At 50.4% G+C, this 22,514-nt stretch overlaps 1 protein-coding gene across 3 annotated transcripts in view; it reads left to right on the top strand.

Moving 5' to 3' along the window:
- PHACTR3 (phosphatase and actin regulator 3) overlaps positions 1 to 22,514 on the top strand; it is a 166,743-nt gene that overhangs the window by 91,776 nt on the left and 52,453 nt on the right. For 2 of the 3 annotated variants that reach the window (XM_066236336.1, XM_066236337.1), the window contains exons 2-4: positions 2,352 to 2,513; positions 5,984 to 6,061; positions 11,517 to 11,699. In XM_066236336.1, coding sequence (XP_066092433.1) covers positions 2,352 to 2,513; positions 5,984 to 6,061; positions 11,517 to 11,699 — 423 coding nt within the window. The remainder of the gene's footprint in view (positions 1 to 2,351; positions 2,514 to 5,983; positions 6,062 to 11,516; positions 11,700 to 22,514) is intronic. The other variant, XM_066236339.1, reaches the window with a different exon arrangement.

The raw sequence follows: 22,514 nt of genomic DNA, 5'->3' as shown, positions 1-22,514 counted from the left end.
CCGTATTTCCTTGGATGCTCATTTTATCTTGATAGGCACGTGTATTTTTTGTAAGGGTCACCCATCCTTTGTGGACTAGGCAAGGCATAAAGAAAACAATGGCAAGGCTGGATTGTCCCCCTGCTCATCTCTGGGGATCTTTGTCTTTATTTTCTAATGAGCCGCGAGGCTTGTGAAGGCCTGGCTAATTCTTTACAAATTGTGCCCAAAATGCCTCCAGGACAGTCAGCTTCCCCGGGAACAGGTGGCACTGGCCGTTTCACTCCATCTGGCATCCGTGGGTGCAGGAAGGGAAGGTGGGGATATCAGAATAAACCGCCTCTGGGAAAAGGGGGCCCGGCTGCATCCCTCATGCTGCGGGTTGAGCTGGGGCGATGATAGGGGGCGGGATCCTGACTGGCACCCTTGGGTCTCCCTGGCTCCATCACTTCCTCACCTGCATGTCCTAGGTTCCTACTGGGTGCTGGGTGTTGGGATCAGAGCAGAAAACAAGCACAGAATGTCATTGCCTTTGGTGTCTTATTGGTTGCTGAGCCTGGAGGGAGATGTTCTGAAACAAGAAGACACTGGGTTCATCCTGAATAAAAATGCCTCCCACCCAGGGCCGCTGTACGGACCAGCTGTGGCCACAGTCCCCAGGCACGCAGTGCATGCTCAGGTAACAGAGAGAGTGTGCGGGTACATACCCCGGCTGGCCTGAGCCTGTCCTGGTTTATGCCCCTTGTCTTGGTGTCCCATCATTGTGTCCCGCCCTGGGTAACAAATATATGCAGTCACCCTAGAAGCAGCTTAGCGATTTGAGAGGGATCTCTGGAGTCAGGCTGCTCGAGGTCACACCTCACCTCAGCATTCCTTGCTCTGTGACAATTGACAAAATGGCTCACTGCTCAGAGCCTCGGTGTGTGCATCTATAAAATGGACATAATAACAGTGTCCAGCCCATAGGTTCACTGTGAGGGTAAAATAACACCTGTCGTATGAGGGGTTGGGCTGGGTCTGGCAGAGGGCGGTCCATCCCAGGTCCCTCTGACTGCAGGGGGCCTCCTTTCAGCCAAATAACACTGGGAGGTTAAATCTGAGAGCCTGTAGGGGACTCGGGTCCTCATCACTGTCCCTGTCCCAGGAGGGGCTTGGGGCAACTTGGGCGTTTTTTTCTTGGTCCTACACAATGAGGACCCGAACTCTGGGCTCAGCTCGGCCCAATGACGGGGCTGGAGTGAGCTGATGGGGACGCCCTGGCTGTTTCTCACCGTTCTGCCTTTCACCATCAGTTAGTCATATTTTGTTTTCTATTTTGTCTATCTTAAAAAATAATAATACACCTCACTTGCAGCCTGTGGTGAAACCTATGCCATCCTCTTTCCCAGGCCTCCCAACAGTGTGTCCCGTTTCTTGGGGCTGTGCGGATGTTTCCCTGATACACCAGCGTGTGTGTGTGTGTGTGTGTGTGTGTGTGTGTGTGGTCCCCTTTTGCCCACCTGTGACACATGCTGTGTGGTTCTGAGTGCCGGCTTTTTCACCCAGTGGTTTATCTCAGCCAGCTTCCTGTCCACTCACACCCATCTGCTTTACTTTCCCACCTCTGTACGTGGGTCATTGAAACGAAGGACGATGGCCTAACCAGTGTCCTGTTGTTGGGCTTGTAGTTGCAACCAGTCTCCTGTGCAACACAATGGTGCCCTGTGCTTCCTCGGCCCTGTCTCCCTGCACCCCACAGAGTGTACAAAATGGCCTCATTTTCTGAACAGGGAAGGAAACCGAAGTTGCTTTGCTCTGTCCACTCCTGGACTTAGTCATTCTGTAGCTGTCCACTGAGAAGCACAGCCAGGTCTGTGCTGGGGCCGCGGCATTGCAGCTCCCTGCTGCCTACATGAGTCACTTCAGGACCAGAGGGCCAGGGGCTGGACCTCGTCTGGGACAGGAGGAGGACAAACTTCCTGCAGGAAGTTAGACTCAGCTGAGCAACTAGAGGTCACAGGGCACAGAGGAAGCTAACAGGGAGAGCATTGCAGGTAGAAGATGCAGCATGAACAAAGGTCCAGGGGTGGCAAAAGTTTCATCCTGGAACTCAGTGTCTTCAAATTGCTGTGGCGGAAGGCAGAGCTGGGTGAGGACCTGCAGCAGATGATGGGGAGGTGGCAGGAGGGAGGGTCTCATAGAGGGAAATGTGGTACAGTCATTTATGAACTGGCACATGCCACCCATGGGTGCACCTGATTGGAATGAGCCTCAGAGATTCTCCATTGCTCCGAGGACTCTCTTGAGCTCCAGGCTCTGGAGAAATACAGTGGATCCTTGGCGAGTCATGTAACATTGGTGATCACTTGAGCCTGTCCTTGGTTTTCTTATAGATGAGATGGACTCTACCCCCCCAGTGCGCTCAGAATATCTGGTCTCAGGGATCCGGACTCCGCCCGTGAGGAGGAACAGCAAACTGGCCACCCTGGGCAGGATCTTCAAACCCTGGAAATGGAGGAAAAAGAAAAACGAAAAATTGAAGCAGACAACGTCTGGTGAGCACGCAGAAGCCGGGCCTGGTGTCATTGTCATGGTGCCTTCTGTGGCTGATGTTGTCTCTGAGCCCCACAGGAGGGCAGACTGTGCTTAGTGGCCCCTGACAGCCAGAAGCTGCTCAGCCTGCTCCAGGTCACCATCCTCCGTGGGCCCGTGCAGGCCCCACCCACCCAGCTAAGACAGTCAGCACCATCATCCACTCACCGCCCGGACCCTAAAAAACACACATCACCAGAGACCTCATTACAAAGGCGGGGCTGGCCTGAGCCAAGACCCTGGCTTGTCACAGCTTTCCTGGCTGACCCCACTCGAGTAGCAAGCACCTAGCCCTCCCGCAGGGAAAGCCACTTTGACAACCCTGGGGCCCTCGGTCCCTAAGAGCCCCCTGGGGATTGGGAGTGTTAGGGCCCTCAGCTCTCAGCTCTTTCTGGAGGGAAGGCTCCTTGCCTCCCTCAGAGGACCCTGAAGACCCCCCCTCACCGCTGGCCACTTCCTTATCTCTTGCCAGTCCTGGCTCTGTGGGAAGTCAGGTTGTGACGGGCGGTGCCACTTTCTCCCCTCACAATTCACACTGGGAACTATGACCATCAGACTAAACAATAGGGGACGTGGGTGGTAACAGCAGCAAACTGGCCATATTAGCAAATGGTGACAGAACACATTTCCAGCTAACAGAATATTCAGAACCATGCCTAAGGCCAGTGCTGCTGCTGTGTCCCTGCCCATCTCAGAGACACAGCTGGGCTCAGAGAGAGGAAACTGCTCCCAGGGCCAGGCAGGCAGCGGTCAGGGAGCTGGGGAGGAGCCCGGCAGTCCTGCTCAGGGTCAGCGCCCAGACAACAGGGTGTCCTTGGTGAAGGAGAGGTCGGGGCCTGGAGAAGCAACCCCAGGGAGACAGCATCTCAATCCCACAGGCCTCTCTGCTGGGCCACGCACCTGTTAGCTAAGGCTGGAAACAGATAGTGAGTGAGCTGCTGGTAAGGAGTCAGTCCTGGGCCTCGGGGACCTGCCTGGTAAGTGCTTGGCTCAGGGCTTTGCCTCTGGTGGTCCCCCAGGTCCCCGCTTCCTCCCCAGGGTCAGAGGCTGGCAGAGGCACAGCCAGTGGGGGGACCACGAAGAGCAGCAGCTGGTCCTCCACTCATACTTCTTACACATTTTTTTTTAATTACTCAAGAAGTCGATTAACTAATTCTCCTTGGCAAGAATGAAAGCAGAGTAGACACCATGAACCAGTGAATGCTGAGTGCCTCCTAATGCCAGGGCAGACGGGGCGCCCGGCCTGCCCACTGTGAGCTTCCAGTCAGGCCACGGACCTACAACAAGCAAGCGAGACAGTGGGGACTCCGGTGGGGCCTCGCAAGAGCTGTGCAGGTGCTGGGGGAGTGGGCAGGGTGGGCGTTGCTTGGCTGAGAAGACCCAGGGTGAGGAGGTGACATTGAGCTGAGACACAGTTGGCCTCCTTGAGAAGGGCAGAGAAAAGCCTTGCAGCAATAGGAACAGCCCGTGCAAAGGTGCTAAGTTGGGGGAGACATGTCTGTGTAGCAGTGAGAGGCAGAGAGAGCCAAAGCGGGAGCCGGACACTCTCTGGGTTGGACGCCCCCAGCCGTGGGATTGGAGGGTCGAGCTATATGCGCTGTGAGGACCCCGTGCCTCGGGCCCCCTCAGCACTGTGGGAGAGTGGCCTCTGAGGTCATCAGGATACTGTAGGACCCCGTAGGGGCACTGAGGGCTCCAGCAACCTCTGCAATATCCTCACCTGTGGACATAGCTTCCCTACCGTCAGACCCTTTATTCCAGCATTTAGGTATCTTAGAACAGGACTGCATTTCTTTCGTTTCTTTATTCTAAAGCATTCTTTTCCCCCAAAATGTGGGATGTTATTTCAGCATATCAAATCCCTGATTTCTTAGGCATTCTTGGTTAGAATGAGATAAAATTAAAAAAAAAAAAAGATTTAAAGAAAAAAAACAAACAGAGAGGTTGGGCAGGGCAAGGCCTGGGCGGCATCATGAGGGTGCTCTCGGGAGTTTGGGAAGTGGCATCTGAGCCCCTACGTGCTCTGGGGGTGGCTCTGGCAGTGGGGGCAGTGACCCCTGAGATGGGGGCAGCAGGTCCTCACAGCTGCCTCTTCGGGTCATTGGGAAGACCACGAGTCAGAGCAGGTGACATCCTGCATCAGAGCTGGCCCTCGTGAGTGTCATGGGGGTCCCACAGCTCTCTGACCTCCACCCTGTTTCTGGGGGGGGGGGGGAGCGCCACCCTCTTCACTTGCCCTTCCCAAAGTCAGAGTTCAGTTTCTCAGTTTTACCCACACATCACGCACCTGGGAACTAGGTTGGAGGTGGGACTACAGAAAGGAAACTGATCCTTCTCCCTGATACCTCTGGGTTTGCCCTGCTCACCCCTCAGCTCCCAGAGCGGGCACCTCGGGGAGGCCGCACGCCCCCGGCCCTGGGCCCTCTGGTTCTGGCGGATGTCTGTCATCTGTCCTCAGGCAGAGACCGTGCCCGTCTCGCTCCTCTGCCTGGCGCACAGTGAGTGCTCAGTACATGCCGTATTAGTGCGACTCCACTGACAAGCCTCCTGTCACTACCTGCTCCCTGAAGGAGGGCTGAGTTGGTTCTGCCTCGCAGTGACCCCCACCCCCAGGACTCACCCAACTCCTGGCACATAGTAGGTGCTCAGTAAAGAATTTTAAACAGACTAAATAACTTCGTTGCCATTCCCTGCTTGTCCACCACTGCCGGACTTGAAGCTCTGACAGGTGGGCTGGCTCTGTCTGTCCCCCCACAGCCAGCACGGGCAGAGGGCTTACACATATGAGTGACCCTCTGTGATGCAAGCTAACGGCTGGCTCTCTGCATCGTTTAAAGAAAGGGTCCTAGGATGACATAAGTTTGTATTTGGAGACTGGGTTCGACTGTAGGGAAACAGTTTCCTGGACAGGTAGAGAAAGCAAGGGGGAACACAAGCACGTTGCTGAGTGCTTTGCTCTGGCGTGGGGAGACGGGGAGGAAGAACTGAGGAGATTTGGCAGAGTGAGGTCAGGGAGGGGTCCCCTCCCTCCCTGTTCACCTGGTGAATTCTTTGACAGCATTAACCTGGGTGTGTGGAGGAAGCCCTGGGGCAGCTGCGCAGAGACTGGGTTTATGAACAGAGTGGTCAGGATGCATTTAGCAATCCATCACCGAACCGCAGAGAAGTGCCCCAGAGAGTTGGGGGCAGAGGGAGGCTGTTCCCGGCTGGTTAGTTAAAGAGCATTTGGTGGAGGGCAGCAGTGGGGCGGCTGAAGGAAGGGTGTCATGCCAGGTGTTGCTTCTCAGCTGGTCAGCTCGGTCAGTGAGAAAGCGTGGGCTTCCTGAACACGGCCCTTGCCAGGGACCAGGCCCCTAACCCTGCCTCCCCTGCTGCCTCCCTGTGTCTTCTGGATGTCCCTGCCCGGACTAACCTGGTGTTTGTGCTTGTGCAGCATTGGAGAAGAAGATGGCCGGCCGGCAAGGTCGCGAGGAGCTCATCAAGAAGGGGCTGCTGGAGATGGTGGAGCAGGGTGAGTGCGGGCAGGGTAAATGGGAACCCCTGGGCCAAGGAATACAGGACTGGGCGTCTCTCCTGGGCCCAGGAAGCACTTTAGGGCAGCATGGAAATTGGAGGAGTCTGGTGTCCACGTGGCTGCTGGACCTGATGCGTCCTCCACGGTTGGAGAAATTCCCAGAGTTACGCCCCATGAGGCCAGCCCCCCGGGGCCTCTGAGAGCCCATCAGGGAGTCGGAGGCCACCTCTCATGGGGCACAGAGCGAAGAGCCTGCTTCTTCCCTGAGGAGTGTGACAGCTTCCTCTAAGCCGGGTGTGGATTAAGCTTGTGGTGGGTCCTGATTCCCCTGGAGTGATAGCGTTGGCTTTTATTTTCATATTCACATTTTAATCCTTGATTTGAGCAAGTTACTTTTACTGCCACCTACAACTCCGGCTACCCTGTGTTAACCAGCGACTGGACTGTCGGCTGAGTGCTGGGCACTGTACCGGCCTTATCGCTGTGGCCCCCACAGCACCCCCGGGCCGCTGCGTCCTTTCCCCTCCTCCCGTGTGCAGAGAAGGAGTGCGGGGTCCAGGAGGCAGCACCCACAGGGCCGAGAACGGTTCAGTCCCTGGTCTGGAGAGCTTAATTGTGGTGGTATCTGTGTGGCCACCTTCATTTGCATCTTTGAGAAACAGCGGTTATTATGCTAGCATTATTAATTCATAAGATTCTTGAGTTCCCCGCCTTCCTCTCTCCGTGGTCCCGGAAGGCCTAGAGCACAGGCCTGGGTCCTGGTGTGCTTCCGGTTCCCTGACCTCCTGGGCTTGGTGTGTGTGTGTGAGGGGGGTCACAAAACCGCTCTCTTGGAGCTGTACCGGGCTCTTCCTCCTGACTGAAGGATCCTGGCCCCTGGGAGGGGTGGGGGAGATTCCTATCAAAATTCCTATCTCCCACATTGTGCCTTATACTGTGAATGGCGTGTTTGTTGCCTGGCCTAGGTCTCAGGAATCAGGAAGGACACTCGGCGAGTCCAGCTTCCTAAATTCCCTGGCTCTGCGGGGCCCTCACCTCCAGGCCCAGTGGGGTCCAAGGCCTTTGTCATCCTTCCTTTATAGTCAAAGACTGAAGGAATTTGAGGATGATATTTCAGAGGAAACCAACACGGGCACATACTCAGTACCAGTAACCAAACTTTACATGTGCAAGGGATGACTCTGCTGACTCAGGTTTGCAGGGATGTCATTGCTGAGAGAAGTGTGGGCTGTTTTCATCTGGACGGGACGAAACAGCTCCGGGCACAGGGCGTTTCGAATGTGTTGCCAACAAACTTGACTTTGGATCTTGGGGAAGAATTCAGGCCTGTGTATCATCCATTATGGAAAATATAATCATTGGTGAGTGAAGACTAAATAAGGATGTAGACTGACTCCTGGAAAAACAAAGGGATGGGGGGAATGACTGAAGGAGGGAACTTCTAGAAGGGCAGCTTGCCTCTCCTGAATGCTGATTATTTGTAGAATGGTGTTGTTTGATGGGCTGAGGACAGAGACCTGGGGACAGACCATGGCAGCAGCCAAGGTGTCAGGGTGACCGCCAGGCTGGGCTGCTGGGCAGGCTGTGCTCCTGGCCTCCATGTGTGAGATGATGCCCCACACCAGCTAGATTGGGTTGGCACACCTTCCCTGCAGAAGATCGTACAGTTAACTTAGGCTCTGGGGGCCAGAGGGTCTCTGTCACAACCACTGACTCTGCCATTGAAAGGCAAAAGCCAATAACACATAACAGTGGGCATGGCCGCCCCAGGAAACCCTTATTTGTGGACATTGAAGTTTGAATTTGGGGTAACTCATGAGCTATTATATTTCTTTTTTGATTTTTTTTTTCAACCATGTAAAGATGTGGAGTCTGTGCTTCGCTTGGGCGTTGGAACAGGCGATAGGCTGGCTTTTGCCCCCAGGGTGCAGGTTGGCAGCCTGATCTTTCTCTCTCGTAAGTGATTTTGGATCAGGAACTAGAAGGGCCTGAGACTCAGTCTCTTTCCTCAGAAGTTGAACATGCACTTTTTAATTGGTACTCCGGTACTTTTTGGAGGAGCTCCTGCTATGTGCAGCATCTGAGGATGCAGGTGAGCCAAGTGCCACCCTCCCAGAACACATAGCCCAGTATGGGGGGGGGAGGGGAGACAAACACCAGGGTTTGTAACGTGGCGCAGGTGTTGGGAATCACGACAGGCGCTCCAGGAGTGCCGCTTTATAGAATGCGCCAGCGTTGCATGATCACAGCTGACACGAGTGTGGTGAGGGACTGGCACAACGTGCCCTGAGAACGTGAAACGGGCACCTGGCCTGGCTGGTTCTGTTTGCGCACATGGGCTCCACCTGAGCAGCTCTTAACAAGCATTGTGGGCGTGGCTTCCATGCTTTATAAACCTCAGCTGCTGCCGGCTTCAGTGCGGCCAAGGGTGAGAAGCCAGGAGAGCCGGGAAAGCAGGAGTGTGTCTTCAGCCCAGAGAAGCAGGACCTCGTACTGGAAGGGAGCGGGGAGCCCCGTGAAGAAACCAAGAGCAGGTGGGGTGCAGTGAGGGTAGAAACAGGGAGGGGGGCCTGCGATCCACAGAGAATCATGTCTTGTCTACCTTTTCTCTCCAACATGGTTAGAGTCAAGACAGTTTGAGTCCCCAGGAAGGGATCGAGGGACAGGTGCCTCTAAGCCGATATGGGAGCCCAGGGCAGCCACAGGGCGACCGGTGAGTGGGTTTGCAGTGAGCCTGCCCAGGCCGTCGCTGCAGGGCATGATAGAAGCCGGTCCCAGGTCCTCTGGGAAGGGACCTGGCGTCGGGGAGAGGAGTGGAGGACTGTGTTCTTCACATGGACAGGTGCTGCCTGAATTCCTACTGTGTCTCACCTCTTCTGGACGTAGTGATAACAGGACATGTGGATTTGTTTGGCAGAAGGCATCTGCGGTAGATACTTTCTTGCCCTATTGTTTCTGTTGTTACCTGCTCAGACAATGCTTTTCCTCACTGGGGGCGAAGTCAAGCTTGGGGTTAGGTTCTGTGTATCTGTAATTCGTACTGACATTGCGATAACGGGTCCTAGTGGGCTGATAGGATTCTGTGGCATCGCCCTGACCCCAGAGGGGTGGGAGCTGGGGTGGGAGTTCTGGATGGGAATCCAGCACCCCCACACACACACAGGTCTCTGACTGTTGTAGCTGTGCTGTGAGCTCTCCCCACTCCTGCCGCCCCCAGGAGGCTGCTGTGGTTTCCTGGGTTTGGGTTAAGCCAAGGAATCTCCCTCAGCTGCCAGCACTTGCTCCAGACCAGGTGAACATCCCTGCAGCTGGGAGCGCCCCCCTGTGGCCGCTTGCTGTCACTATGACTCCACACAAGGCAAGTGCCTGGGAGGCTGAGTAGGTGACAGTGACAGTGAGTTTCACGTCCCACCTGACCCCTCTGCGGTGGCTCCTGGAAGTTGAGTGATCTGCTGGCACCCAGGAAGGACCGTTTGTGCAGTGTGGGATATACGAGAGGGACCAGGTCTGCATGAGGAGGGCGGAGGTGACCCCTTTTCTCTCCATCTTCACTGCTGTGGCCGTCCTTCTCTGACATGTGACAAGCGAGGACCCACCAGCCTCCCAGTCCCTGCACCTGGCTCCACCCAAATGACCTGAGTGAGGAGAGGAGTTGGCGGGTATCTCTGTGCCAGATCCTGCATGTTCCTGGGTGACTTCCCTTCACCTTCCTGTTCATGTCCACGTGGCATTTTCTTAAATAACTTAAGGAGTTTCATACTCCATTGTTGGTTCTGTGAGAGCTGGTGAGCCTGCTGCTGTGCTCTATGACCTGGGAGATTCAGGGAGCTTTCCTCGGGGGACTTGGGCAGAGGCAAGAGGTCCGTCTGGTCTCTGTGCAACTGAACATGGGGGTCAGTGGGTGCATGCCTGCATGCATGTGTGTGCATGTATGTGTGCAAGCGTGTTTATAGCATGTTCCCTCTCACTGAGTCCTCTGTAGACAGAGGCTCAGCCTTGTGCTCCCCACTGTGGCCCTCGGAACGAAAGGGCAGCAGCGGTGGAGATTGGGCAGGAGGGAGGGCCTGCACCCACAGCTCCCCCACCCCAACCAGTGTTTCTTAGCAACCTCCCTGCCACCAGGGCTATTTTGGGAACTGTAACTTTTCATTGAACAAGATTGAGCTGCAGCTCTAAGCCCGGTCGGCTGTGGAAGTGGGGGTTGGGGGGCAGCCTCTGCTGAGTCCCTCCGAGGCTGGACACCTTTCGGTCCTCCTGGTTAAGGATTCTGATCAGCTTTTTCTTTTTGTCAATGAGGAACACACTGTTGAGGGACACAAGGACGGCAGGCAAAGGGGGCCCCAGACTCCAAAATAAATATTTCCTTCTCCTTTCCCCACCGTGATGGGAGGCAGCAGCATGGGGACGTTCTTCCAAGACAGGCTGGGGTCCCCACGCTGCTGCCTCCCAACTGTGTGCACGTTACGCTGCCACTTTCCACCGTGGTGGCCCCCGAACCTGCTGCGGGGAAGAGGGGACCCTCGGGGGTCCTGCGGGGGACTGATTTGTGTTTCAGAAGGGGAGACTTGTGTCAGCGGAGTCTCCCAGCCTGGACCTGCCGCCTTATGACTGTGTGACTAGGACCAGTTGTTCTCCTGAGCGCCAGGCCCCTCATCAGTAAGATGTGATCCTGAGAGGTTGAGGGTCAGACCCTCAAAGGCTGAGCCCCAAACAGGGGGATTCCAGGTCTCCTCCGAGCCCTGCTAGGATCCTGGTGTCATCTTTCTGGAATCTCCGCCTGTCTACAACCAGGGACTGCCTGCTCTGTGATGCCCCCCAATCCTAGGATTATGAGCCTTAGTATATGAGCCGATGGAGGGTAAGGATTGCAGCTTATTTCTCCTGCCTTCCCAGGACCTCTGTGGGGTGGTGGCTGCACAGGTAAATCTGTTATCTGTAGCCACGATAGTGTCACCTAACAACCCAGCACCTCGGGGGTGTTTTCAGCTGTTGGATTGACCCAGGCTGGCAGGATGGAGGCAGCTCAGCCCTGCCCCACCTGCCTCTCATCCCCTCAGCATGCTAGCCAGGTGTATCCTTAAGGTGAGGGCCAGGTACACACAAGCAGCAGGCAGATATTTTTTGAAGCCATGGTTGCATCAAACCCGCTAAGGTTCCACTGACCAAAGTAAGCTACAGAGTCGGGGGGGGGGGGGGGGGCGGGCATTGTCCAGTCTCCGCAGGTGTTAGAGTGAGAGTGCGTAGGCAGGGCTGCAGGGCAGAGGCGAGGGCTGTTGCAGTGCTCTGTGCTGCCTTAGAAAGACGGTATGGACAGGGACTCCAGGGATGTGGGGGAAGGCGGTAGGGTACTGCCCCTGGTCTGGGGAGGCACATTGCCCAGCAAGGCATTTGCATGCATGAAAGCACACAGGAAGGGAGGACAGGCTAGGCTGACAGCTGAATTTCCTTGCAGATGCTGAAAGCAAAGTGGGTAACTCTGACAGAGGTCCCCGAGCCACACAAAGCGAGCCATCCACTCCCAAGCAGGAGACCCAGACTCTGGAAGATGCCCCGCCAGGAAGCCCCTTGGCCGCTGGCATAGACCAGGCTTCCCTGGACGAGCCCATGTCCTCGGACACCCATTCGGATGATGCAGGTATCAGAGGGCACAATGTGGGGTTGAGCTGCTGCAGCATGGCCGTCGGCCTGGGTGGCAGCTGGGGTCCCTGGCCTGGGCAGTAGCTCTGTCAGGAGGGACAGCCATGCCCTGAGGGACAAGCTCTAGCTCCGCCCCCCTCCACCATGCAGCTGGGTCTGAGTGTTTGCTGGAGCATTTTCCTTGTGCGGTCTCTTAAGTCGGGCACAGCGTGTAAGTGAGAGTGCTTAGGATGCTTACAGGTGGCCCTCCCGTGTGCCTTCCTCCCGGCTACCTATGCTTGTTCACTGGGCACCTCAGAGCAGGAAGTTTTCTACTAAGGAGCCAGTGTCCAGTGGAAACAGCTTAGATGAGCCCAAGACCATAAGGCAAGATGGAGGTGGAGGGACCTTCCTGGTGGCCTGAGTCCCACAGCAGCGGCTGCCTCTCTGTGGAGCGCGGCCTCTGGCCCTGAGACGGTGCTTCAGTGCCTGCTGTGGCAGCCTGGCGGGTCGCACTGGAAGGGCCCAGTGCTGCTCCTCCAGTGGGAGAGTGCGGCTCGCTGCTCCTCCCCTCGGTATGCTTGGTACCCTGCTTCAAGCTCCCATTTCCTCTGTTGAGTGGGACAAACAGTGGGGCCTGGCAGGTGGAAGGCCTCAGCGCAGTGTCTGTCGTGTTGGTTATTGGTGGTGCGGCTGGAATGGTGATGGTCCCGATTTTAACTGATCAGGACGGTTGTCAGCTGTGGGGAAGAAGAGGAGAAAAGCATGAATCCGGCAGAGAAACCTGGGGGTGCTGTGAGGTGACCATCCCCTGCTCTCAGACCTGTTAGCAGCGTTTTTAGAGAAATCTTCCGGGGACCTCACTGTCCAGTGGGAAGTGTGTTCCCTAGTAAAGTTGCAGCAATGAACATGTCAGGTATGGTGTGGGGGCTGGGACTTGAACTGTGTCCTCACAATTGTGGGAGGTTGGGAATCCAGGCCATGAGGACAGGTATGCTGGGTCTTCCGTGGTGGGCGAGGTCTTTGGCTTCATAGCCGGATGGGCCTCTGGCCTCGGCTACTACTTCCTGCCCAGCAGGGCTCCCACCTGTGCTTCTCACTACTGCCTCTACCTGCCGCCGCCTTCCAGCATTTAGGCCAGTGGTAGGATCCAGCCAGTTCACAACGGGTCAGCAGAACTGATACCTAATTTTTTGTTGAGTTTGGAGAACTGATTGTTAAAATGGCACTTGTTCACTCTAAGGTCTCTTTCCAGTGTGGAAATCACAACTTTACATCCCCTACACTTTTTTTTTCTTTTTGAAGAGACAGAGAGAGAGTCAGAGAGAGGGATAGATAGGGGCAGACAGACAGGAACGGAGAGAGATGAGAAGCATCAATCATCAGTTTTTCGTTGCGACACCTTAGTTGTTCATTGACTGCTCTCTCATATGTGCCTTGACCATGGGCCTTCAGCAGACTGAGTAACCCCTTGCTCGAGCCAGTGACTTTGGGTCCAAGCTGGTGAGCTTTGCTCAAACGAGATGAGCCCGCACTCAAGCTGGCGACCTCAGGGTCTCGAACCTGGGTCCTCCACAGCCAAGTCCAACACTCTATCCACTGCGCATCGCCCAGTCAGGCTCCTTACTCTTTTTTTTTTTAATTTATTTATTAAATTTAATGCAGTGACATTGATAAATCAGGGTACATATGTTGAGAGAAAACATCTCTAGATTATTTTGACATTTGATTGTGCTGTATACCCCTCCCCCAAAGTTAAATTGTCTTCTGTCACCTTCTATCTGGTTTTCTTTGTGCCCTTCCCCTCCCCCAACCCCTCTCTCCTTCTTCGCCCCATCCCCCCTCCCCCCACCCCCCACCCTTGTTGCCATCACATTCTTGTTCATGTCTCTGAGTCTCATTTTTATGTCCCTTCTATGTATGGATTCATATAGTTCTTAGTTTTTTTTTTCTGATTTACTTATTTCACTCCGTATAATGTTATCAAGGTCCATCCATGTTATTGTAAATGATCCGATGTCATCATTTCTTATGGCTGAGTAGTATTCCATAGTATATATGTATCAAAGCTTTTTAATCCACTTGTCCACTGACGGACATTTGGGCTGTTTCCAGATCTTCGCTATTGTGAACAATGCTGCCACAAACATGGGGGTGCATTTCTCCTTTTGGAGCCATTCTATGGTGTTCTTGGGGTATATTCCTAAAAGTGGGATAGCTGGGTCAAAAGGCAGTTTGATTTTCAGGTTTTTGAGGAATCTCCATACTGTTTTCCACAGAGGCTGCACCATTCTGCATTCCCACCAGCAGTGCAGGAGGGTTCCCTTTTCTCCACATCCTCGCCAGCACTTATTCTGTGTTGTTTTGTTGATGAGCGCAATTCTGGCTGGTGTGAGGTGATATATCATTGTGGTTTTAATTTGCATTTCTCTAATGATTAGTGATGTTGAGCATTTTTTCATATGCCTACTGGCCATCTGTATGTCCTCTTTGGAGAAGTGTCTATTCATCTCTTTTGCCCATTTTTTGATTGGATTGTTTGTCTTCCTGGTTTTGAGATTTACAAGTTCTTCATAAATTTTGGTTTTTAACCCCTTATCAGACGTATTGTCAAATATGTTCTCCCATTGTGTAGTTTGTCTTTTTATTCTGTTCTTGTTGTCTTTAGCTGTGCAAAAGCTTTTTAGTTTGATATAGTCCCATTTGTTTATCCTGTCTTTTATTTCACTTCCCCATGGAGATAAATCAGCAAATATATTGCTCCAAGAGATGTCGGAGAGCTTACTGCCTATGTTTTCTTCTAAGATGCTTATGGTTTCACGGCCTACATTTAAATCTTTTATCCATTTTGAGTTTATTTTTGTGAGTGGTGTAAGCTGGTGATCTAGTTTCATTTTTTTGCAGGTAGCTGTCCAATTTTCCTAACACCATTTGTTGAAGAGGCTGTCTTTACTCCATTGTATTTCCTTACCTCCTTTGTCAAATATCAGTTGTCCATAGAACTGTGGGTTTATTTCTGGGTTCTCTGTTCTGTTCCATTGATCTATATGCCTGTTCTTATGCCAGTACCAGGCTGTTTTGAATACAATGGCCTTGTAGTATAACTTGATATCAGGAAGTGTGATACCTCCCACTTTATTCTTCTTTTTTAAGATTGCTGAGGCTATTCGTGTTCTCTTTTGGTTCCATATAAATTTTTGGAATATGTGGTCTATATCTTTGAAGTATGTCATTGGTATTTTAATTGGTATTGCATTGAGTTTATAGATTGCTTTGGGTAATATAGACATTTTAATGATGTTTATTCTTCCTAACCATGAGCACGGTATATGCTTCCACTTGTTTGTATCTTCCTTGATTTCTTTTATCAATGCTTTGTAATTTTCCGAGTACAAGTCTTTAGTCTCCTTGGTTAAGTTTATTCCTAGGTACTTTATTTTTTTGGTTGTAATTGTGAAGGGGATTGTTTCCTTAATTTCTCTTTCTGACTGTTCATTGTTGGTGTATAAAAATGCCTCTGATTTCTGAGTATTGATTTTATATCCCACCACTTTGCTGAATTCATTTATCAGGTCCAGTAGCTTTTTGACTGAGACTTTAGGGTTTTCTATATACAATATCATATCATCTGCAAATAATGATAGTTTTACTTCTTCTTTTCCAACTTGAATGCCTTTTATTTCTTCTTGTTTGATTGCTGTGGCTAGGACTTCTAGGACTATGTTAAATAAGAGTGGTGAAAGGGGGCATGCCTGCCTTGTTCATGATCTTAAGGGTATTGCTTTTAATTTTTGCCCATTGAGTATGATGTTGGCTGTGGGTTTCTCATAGATGGCTTTTATCATGTTGAGGTATGTTCCCTGTATTCCCACTTTGCTGAGAGTTGATCATGAATGGGTGCTGGATTTTATCAAATGCTTTTTCTGCATCTATTGAAATTATCATATGGTTTTTCTCCTTCTTTTTGTTTATGTGATGCATCGCATTGATTGATTTACAAATATTGTATCAGCCTTGCCTCCCCAGAATAAATCCCACTTGATCATGGTGTATGGTTTTTTCCATATATTGTTGGATCCGGTTTGCTAACATTTTGTTGAGGATTTTAGCATCTATATTCATCGGAGATATTGGCCTATGATTTTCTTTCTTTGTGTTGTCTTTGCCTAGTTTTGGAATCAGAATTATGCTCACCTCATAAAAGGAGCTTGGAAGTCTTCCTTCCTCTTGAATTTTTTGAAATAGTTTGAGAAGGATAGGAGTTAATTCTTCTTTGAATATTTGGTAGAATTCACTTGTGAAGCCATCGGGCCCCGGACTTTTCTTTGTTGGGAGTTTTTTGATAACTGTTTTGATCTCATTTGATGTAATTGGTCTGTTTAGGTTTTCTGATTCTTCCAGATTGATTTTTGGAAGATTGTATGTTTCAAGGAATTTGTCCATTTCATCTAGGTTGTCTAGTTTTTTGGCATACAGTTCTTCATAGTATTTTCTTACAATATTTTGTATTTCTGTTGTGTCAGTTGTTATTTCTCCTCTCTCATTTCTAATTTTATTTGAGTCCTCTCTCTCTTTTTCTTGGTGAGTCTGGTTAAAGGTTCATCAATCTTGTTTACCTTTTCAAAGAACCAGCTCCTAGTTTCATTGATCCTCTGTATTGTTTCTTTAGCCTCTATGTCATTTATTTCTGCTCTGACCTTTATTATTTCCTTCCTTCTACTACATTTGGGCTTTACTTGCTGTTCTTTTTCTAATTTTAGATGCAGGGTTAAGTTGTTTATTTGAGCTTTTTCTAGCTTCTGAAAGTGTGCCTGTAGTGCTATACACTTCCCTCTCAGTACTGCTTTCGCTGTGTCCCACAAATTTTGAGTTGTTGTATGCTCATTGTTATTCGTTTCTAGGATTTTTTTTATTTCTTCTTTGATCTCATTCTTAATCCATTCATTATTTAACAACCTGCTATTTAGTTTCCATGTGTTTGAGAATTTTTGAGCTTTTCTGTTGTGGTTCATTTCTAGTTTCATGCCGTTGTGATCGGAGAAAGTGCTTGATATGATTTCAGTCTTCTTAAATTTGTTGAGAGCACTTTTGTGCCCTAACATGTGGTCTATCCTAGAGAATGTACCATGAGCACTTGAAAAGAATGTATATTCTGCTGCTTTAGCGTGAAAGGTTCTGAAAATATCTATTAAATCGAGTTTATCTAGTGTTTCCAATAAGTCTGCTGTTTCTTTGTTAATTTTCTTTCTTGAGGATCTATCTAGTGATGTTAGTGGGGTGTTGAAATCCCCTACTATTATAGTATTGCTGTTGATCTCGCCCTTTAAATCCATGAAAGTCTGCTTTATATATTTGGGTGCTCCTATATTAGGTGCATAGATATTTATAATAGTTATATCTTCCTGTTGGATTACTCCCTTTATCATTATGTAGTAGCCTTCTTTATCTCTTACTATATCCTTTGTTTTAAAGTCCAATTTGTCTGATATAAGTATTGCTACCCCAGCTTTTTTTCATTTTCATTTGCATGAAATGTTTTTTTCCATCCTTTTACCTTCAATCTATGTGTATCTTTTGTTCTAAGGTGTGCCTCTTGTAGACAGCATATGTATGGGTCCTGTTTTCTTATCCACACAGCTACCCTATGTCTTTTGATTGGATCATTTAATCCATTTACATTTAAGGTTATTGATATGTAGCTGTTTATTGCCATTTTCTTCTTTAATGGTGTATTCCTTTTTTGCTATATTCTTTTCCCACTTTGATCTGTTTACAACAGGCCCCTTAACATTTCCTGCAGCATTGTTTTGGTTGTAATGAATTCTTTGAGTTGTTTTTTGTCTGGGAAGCTTTTTATTTCTCCTTCGATTTTAAATGATAGCCTTGCTGGATAAAGTAGTCTTGGTTGTAGGTTCTTGTTCTGCATTACTTTGAATATTTCTTGCCATTCCCTTCTGGTCTCAAGTGTTTCTGTTGAGAAGTCGGATGTCATCCTTATGGGGGCTCCTTTGTAGGTGATAACTTTTTTTTCTCTTGCAGCTTTTAATATTTTCTCTTTATCACTTAGCTTTGGTATTTTAATTATGATGTGTCTTGGTGTAGGTTTCTTTGGGTTTCTCTTTAATGGAGTCGTCTGTGCTTCTTGGACTTGTGAGAGTTTCTCTTGCATTAATTTAGGGAAGTTTTCAGCTATGATATGATTGAACAAAGTCTCTATCCCTTGTTCTTTTTCTTCTTCTTCAGGAACCCCTATGATCCTTACTCTTTCTTAATGTTCATCTGCACAACAGTGTATTACAGGAGCCTGTAGTAGTGTTCATTCTGCCCATAGGTGAAAATAATTGCAAGTGAGGATGCCAATCAAGAAGCAATATGGAAATATCTTAAATAACAGTTTTATTGTTTTTTTCCAGATATTGAATATTTTTATTAACATTTTAAAACTTTCTTAGAATATAGTTTTGTATACCTTTTTTATTATTATTTAAGAGTGAAATGCATGAAATAATAAACCACCTTTCAGTATATCGTTTCTTTATACTTAAAATGGTCATTAGGGCATAGAACTGGTTGTTAAATTATTTGAATCCCACCACTGATCTAGGCACCTGCCAAGAGGGGCTGACTGTGCCTGTCCAGTTTCACCCTGACTTGGGGATGTATTAGGAGTTTGAGGTCTGAAGAGTATGGCTGGTGGGACATCCCAGCCTCCCCTGCAGAGGCCCTTGTGGCACACCTGTGTCTTGCCATCCCCCAGGCATCAGACTTCAGCCAGGTTGGAGGTTGGTGGCTGAGCAAGGCTTTGCCCTCCACTGGTGGTCCTTGCTGCTGAGCGGCTGGCCTTGGCCTCTGAACCTGCTGTTCCGCTAAGTGGCTGCCCTGCCTGCTGCTGGCACCTGGCGCTCGTCCTTGGCTGGTTCCTTCTGCTTGCTCAGCCCTGAGGAATATGCCTGGTCCCGTCAACACCCATCTAACCTCAGGTGCTCTCTCCAGAGGGTTTGGGGGTGGATTTGAGAGTAGACTTGGTATGTTGAGCACAAATTTATATTAAGGACCTTCTCGTAGGTAGGATGTGCTGTTGAGTCTGTCGGGGGGGGGGGTAGGGGTGTCAACCTTCCAGAGTGATGGGAGAAGGTGGGCTTCAGTGACTTCTTTTCCTAGATCGTAGCCCTTCACTGGAGTTTGCACAGGACATCGGAGCCTCTGCTGAGTGTTTGGTAGGTGAGCAGCGCCCTCTGCTGGTCAGTATAAGACAGGAACAGCTTAGGGAGAGATCCCCAAATCAGGAACACTGTAGACCTCACTTTCTCTTCTTTTTCCCCCCTCCATTACAACATTTGAGACTTAAAGTGATGTTAAAATTTGTTTCAACAAGATTCCAGAGTATAATTGTAGCTACACACACACACACACACACACACGTGAGATGCAGAAGAGGATGCTGCAGACCGCTCAGATGGGGCAGAAGCATGAGGGTCGAGTGTGTGGTGACTGTAGATAGTTTTGTGGAGAGACTTTGGAGGAGGGCTTTGGTAAGAGTTACTGGTGTGTTGAGTCCCAGGGCCTTCAGAGCAGAAGGGGGCCCATGTTCCATCTTGAGCTAGTGGGATGGGTAGACCTTTGTGTAACTGATCTCTCTAGTTTAGCAGTTATGGGCTATGACCACTGACTCCCAGAAATCCAGCTATCCCATCCAATCACCTCTATCTGCATGGCTATTTAAATTAAAACAAAATTAAAAGTTCAGCTCTCCAATCACACCAGCCACTTGTCAGGTGCTCATCTGCCACACGTAGCTAGTGGCTACTGTGACGGACAGGGAGGAACTATTTCCATTGTTGTAGCAAGTTCCTATGGGCAGCACAGAGGGTGATAGATGCTGTCCACTTTGGAGCACAGTGAGGGGAGTTCTGCTGTTTGGATTGGCCAACCCTTCCAGGGTTTTCTGTGCCACCAGAGACCCTGTGACCAACAAAGCCAAAGCCCTTTACAGAAAACGTTTGCCATCCTGTTATTTGGAGAATGGATTTGGGGCAGATGAGAAGGATTAAGAGTGAGGCGGCCATTGCTGAGATCCAGCTGGAGACCAAGGCAGCTGATGCTGGGAGGGCAAGTGGACGTTTCTGAGAAGTATTTTGAAGGGAGAGTGCAGTGTCTACTCACGAACTAGGTAAGAGGGGCAGAGTACAAGGTGAAAAGGATGAGAGGGATCAAGTATCGCGTCCAATTTCCCTGGACAGCTGGGGAGGGGTTCATGCAATCTGCCTGCTAAAGGCAGTGCTCTGTCTTGGTCAGTGCCAAGTCGGTGGTTCCTAGGAGGGTGCCAGGGCCTCATGTTTGTTCAAGGACATTTGCAAGATGGATGAACAGATGGGTGATTGAAAGGGGGGGGCTGCTCATAGGAAATCGAGATGCATGTGGCAGTTTCATTTTGTCCACTTAACCTCCAAGTGGAGATGAAAAGTAGCCAATAATGAATGAGTCGGGAGCTTTGAGAAAGGTCAAGGGTTGACGGGTGTGGCCAACAAGCGAGAAGGAAACCAGGACAGAACCAGAAGAACGTGGTTCCATAAGCCAAGAGGGAAGCTCTCAGGTGTCCCCAAACTACAGCCCACGGGCCGCATGCGGCCCCCTGAGGCCATTTATCTGGCCCCCCGCAGCACTTCCGGAAGGAGCACCTCTTTCATTGGTGGTCAGTGAGAGGAGCACTGTATGTGTCCCCAACGGTCTGAGGGACAGTGAACTGGCCCCCTGTGTAAAAAGTTTGGGGACCCCTGTTAGAGATAGAGATTGAGGGGCTGTGCGAAGGCAGAGCCACGTGGACCTGCAGTGGCTGACCCAGGAGTAGGGGCCGGACCCCCTCTATTGCCCTGGTAGTGCTTCCATCAGTGACACTTCTAAGGGAACTGTGGAGTCCAGTCCAAACACTGCCTTGTCTAAACTCTGGACCTGGGGGAGGAGACTGAAGCCCAGAGGGAGAAACTGGCCTGTCCGTGTTTCTATGGTGAGAGGATGTCACAGTCACGAGCCTTCCTCACCAAGTAGACACCACAGTGCCTCCCTCCAGAAATTGAACTAGTGTCTACCTGAATCTCTGGTTCTCAGTCCTGGGCACTTTGTCCCCCACCAGGGGTCATTGAGCAGTGTCTGGAGACATCTTTCGGTAGTCAAAACAGGGAAAAGTTGCTAGCATCCTGTGGCTAGAGGCCTGGAGTGCTGCTTAACGTCTTACAGGGCAGCCCCTCATAACAGAATTGTCTGGCCTGAAATGTCACAGTGCTGGATGAGAACCCAGACCTAGGATGAGTAGGAGACTCACCTGTGTTTCACGATCACTTCTATCTCTGGAAGGTTAACCCTTAAATGTCAGATGAATGCCACAATGTTCCAACAAGCATTTCCTTCTGACCTCGTGTAAGCCTCCCCACCCTTGAGGTGGGCAGGAGCATGTATTTTACACAGGTATTTTTACAGATGAGGAAACTGAGGCTCAGAGGTGGAGACCAAGGTCACATGTCTGGAAATGAGTCAAACCACAACAGAGGCAAGGGATAGTTGTGGGAGACTGGTGTCCTCCAGGCCAGGTGACTTGCCCTGTCTCTCCTGAAACCATGGCTTTAGAAGCACACTCGGTGCCCCAAGGACAGAAACTGAGCCTGGGTGAAGTACCATGAGCTCATGCCAGCCCGCATCTGCTGCTTCTGGCTGTAAGTGTGGCTGCAGATTACCAGGGCTATGGTGCGTGGTGTTCAAGGATGAGTGTGCATCGCCTGGCACTACTTATATGAGACAGGAAACTCCACTCCTGGAGAGACAGGACATTTCTGTGCTTACCCTGGCTTAACAAGGTAAACCCCACAACTGTTTTTACCTAGAAAATAAAATGTTATTTTAATGTTGTTAGTGCTAAAACTTAATCAGAGCTGTGAACTCTTAGAAGTATAGATTACATTTCATGGGACATAACACTAGGCTTGAAGTCTAGGATTCTTTAAAAAACTCGTATTGAGGCCCTGGCCAGTTGACTCAGCGGTAGAGCATCGGCCTGTGTGTGGAAGTCCCAGGTTTGATTCCCAGCCAGGACACACAGGAGAAGTGCCCGTCTGCTTCTCCACCCCTCCCTCTCTCATTTCTATCTTTCTCTTCCCTTTCAGCAGCCAAGGCTCCATTGGAGCAAAGTTGGCCCCAGCGCTGAGGATGGCTCCATGGCCTCCGCCTTAGGCACTAGAATGGCTCTGGTTGCAGCAGAGCAACCCCCTAGATGGGCCGAGCATCGCAGGTGGATCCTGGTCGGGCGCATGCGGGAGTCTGTCTGCTGCCCCCCACTTCTCATTTCAGAAAAACAAACCAAACCCCCCCCCAAAAAAAGTATTGACAACACTTGAGGACAGTTTTATAAGTAGTAGTAGTAATTAAAAACAGCATTATCATGTGGGTATCTGAGCAGGGCAGGACACTGGAATAGACTGGGAATGTAAGGAGCATGCTTGAACTGCTGTTCTCAGTTCAGATTAACTTTGTGATACAAAACAGGCTGCCTTCTGCAGAGGGTGGAGAAGGGGCATTTACTTTCTTAGATTTTTCCCGTTAGCAGTTGGGACGGCCAGCCCTATCACAGCAAAGACTGCATTTCCATGAGCCTCACAAGAGAAAGGACCTGCCTGAGATGGTTTTCAACTTCCAACATGGACAACAAAGTGATAGAAATGGTGATAAGTAGTGGGACCCGAGGGGCGTGTGTTGTTTGCTGCCGTAGCCTCAGTGGAAGCTCCCTAAAGGGCAGGGATCCGCCGCGTCAGGCCTTACGTGCATTCAGCACCACGGACAGCGCCTG

Source organism: Saccopteryx bilineata, chromosome 6 (assembly GCF_036850765.1).
Source record: "Saccopteryx bilineata isolate mSacBil1 chromosome 6, mSacBil1_pri_phased_curated, whole genome shotgun sequence".
NCBI classification, from domain to species: domain Eukaryota; kingdom Metazoa; phylum Chordata; class Mammalia; order Chiroptera; family Emballonuridae; genus Saccopteryx; species Saccopteryx bilineata.
This window is presented reverse-complemented; position numbering and strand designations above follow the sequence as displayed.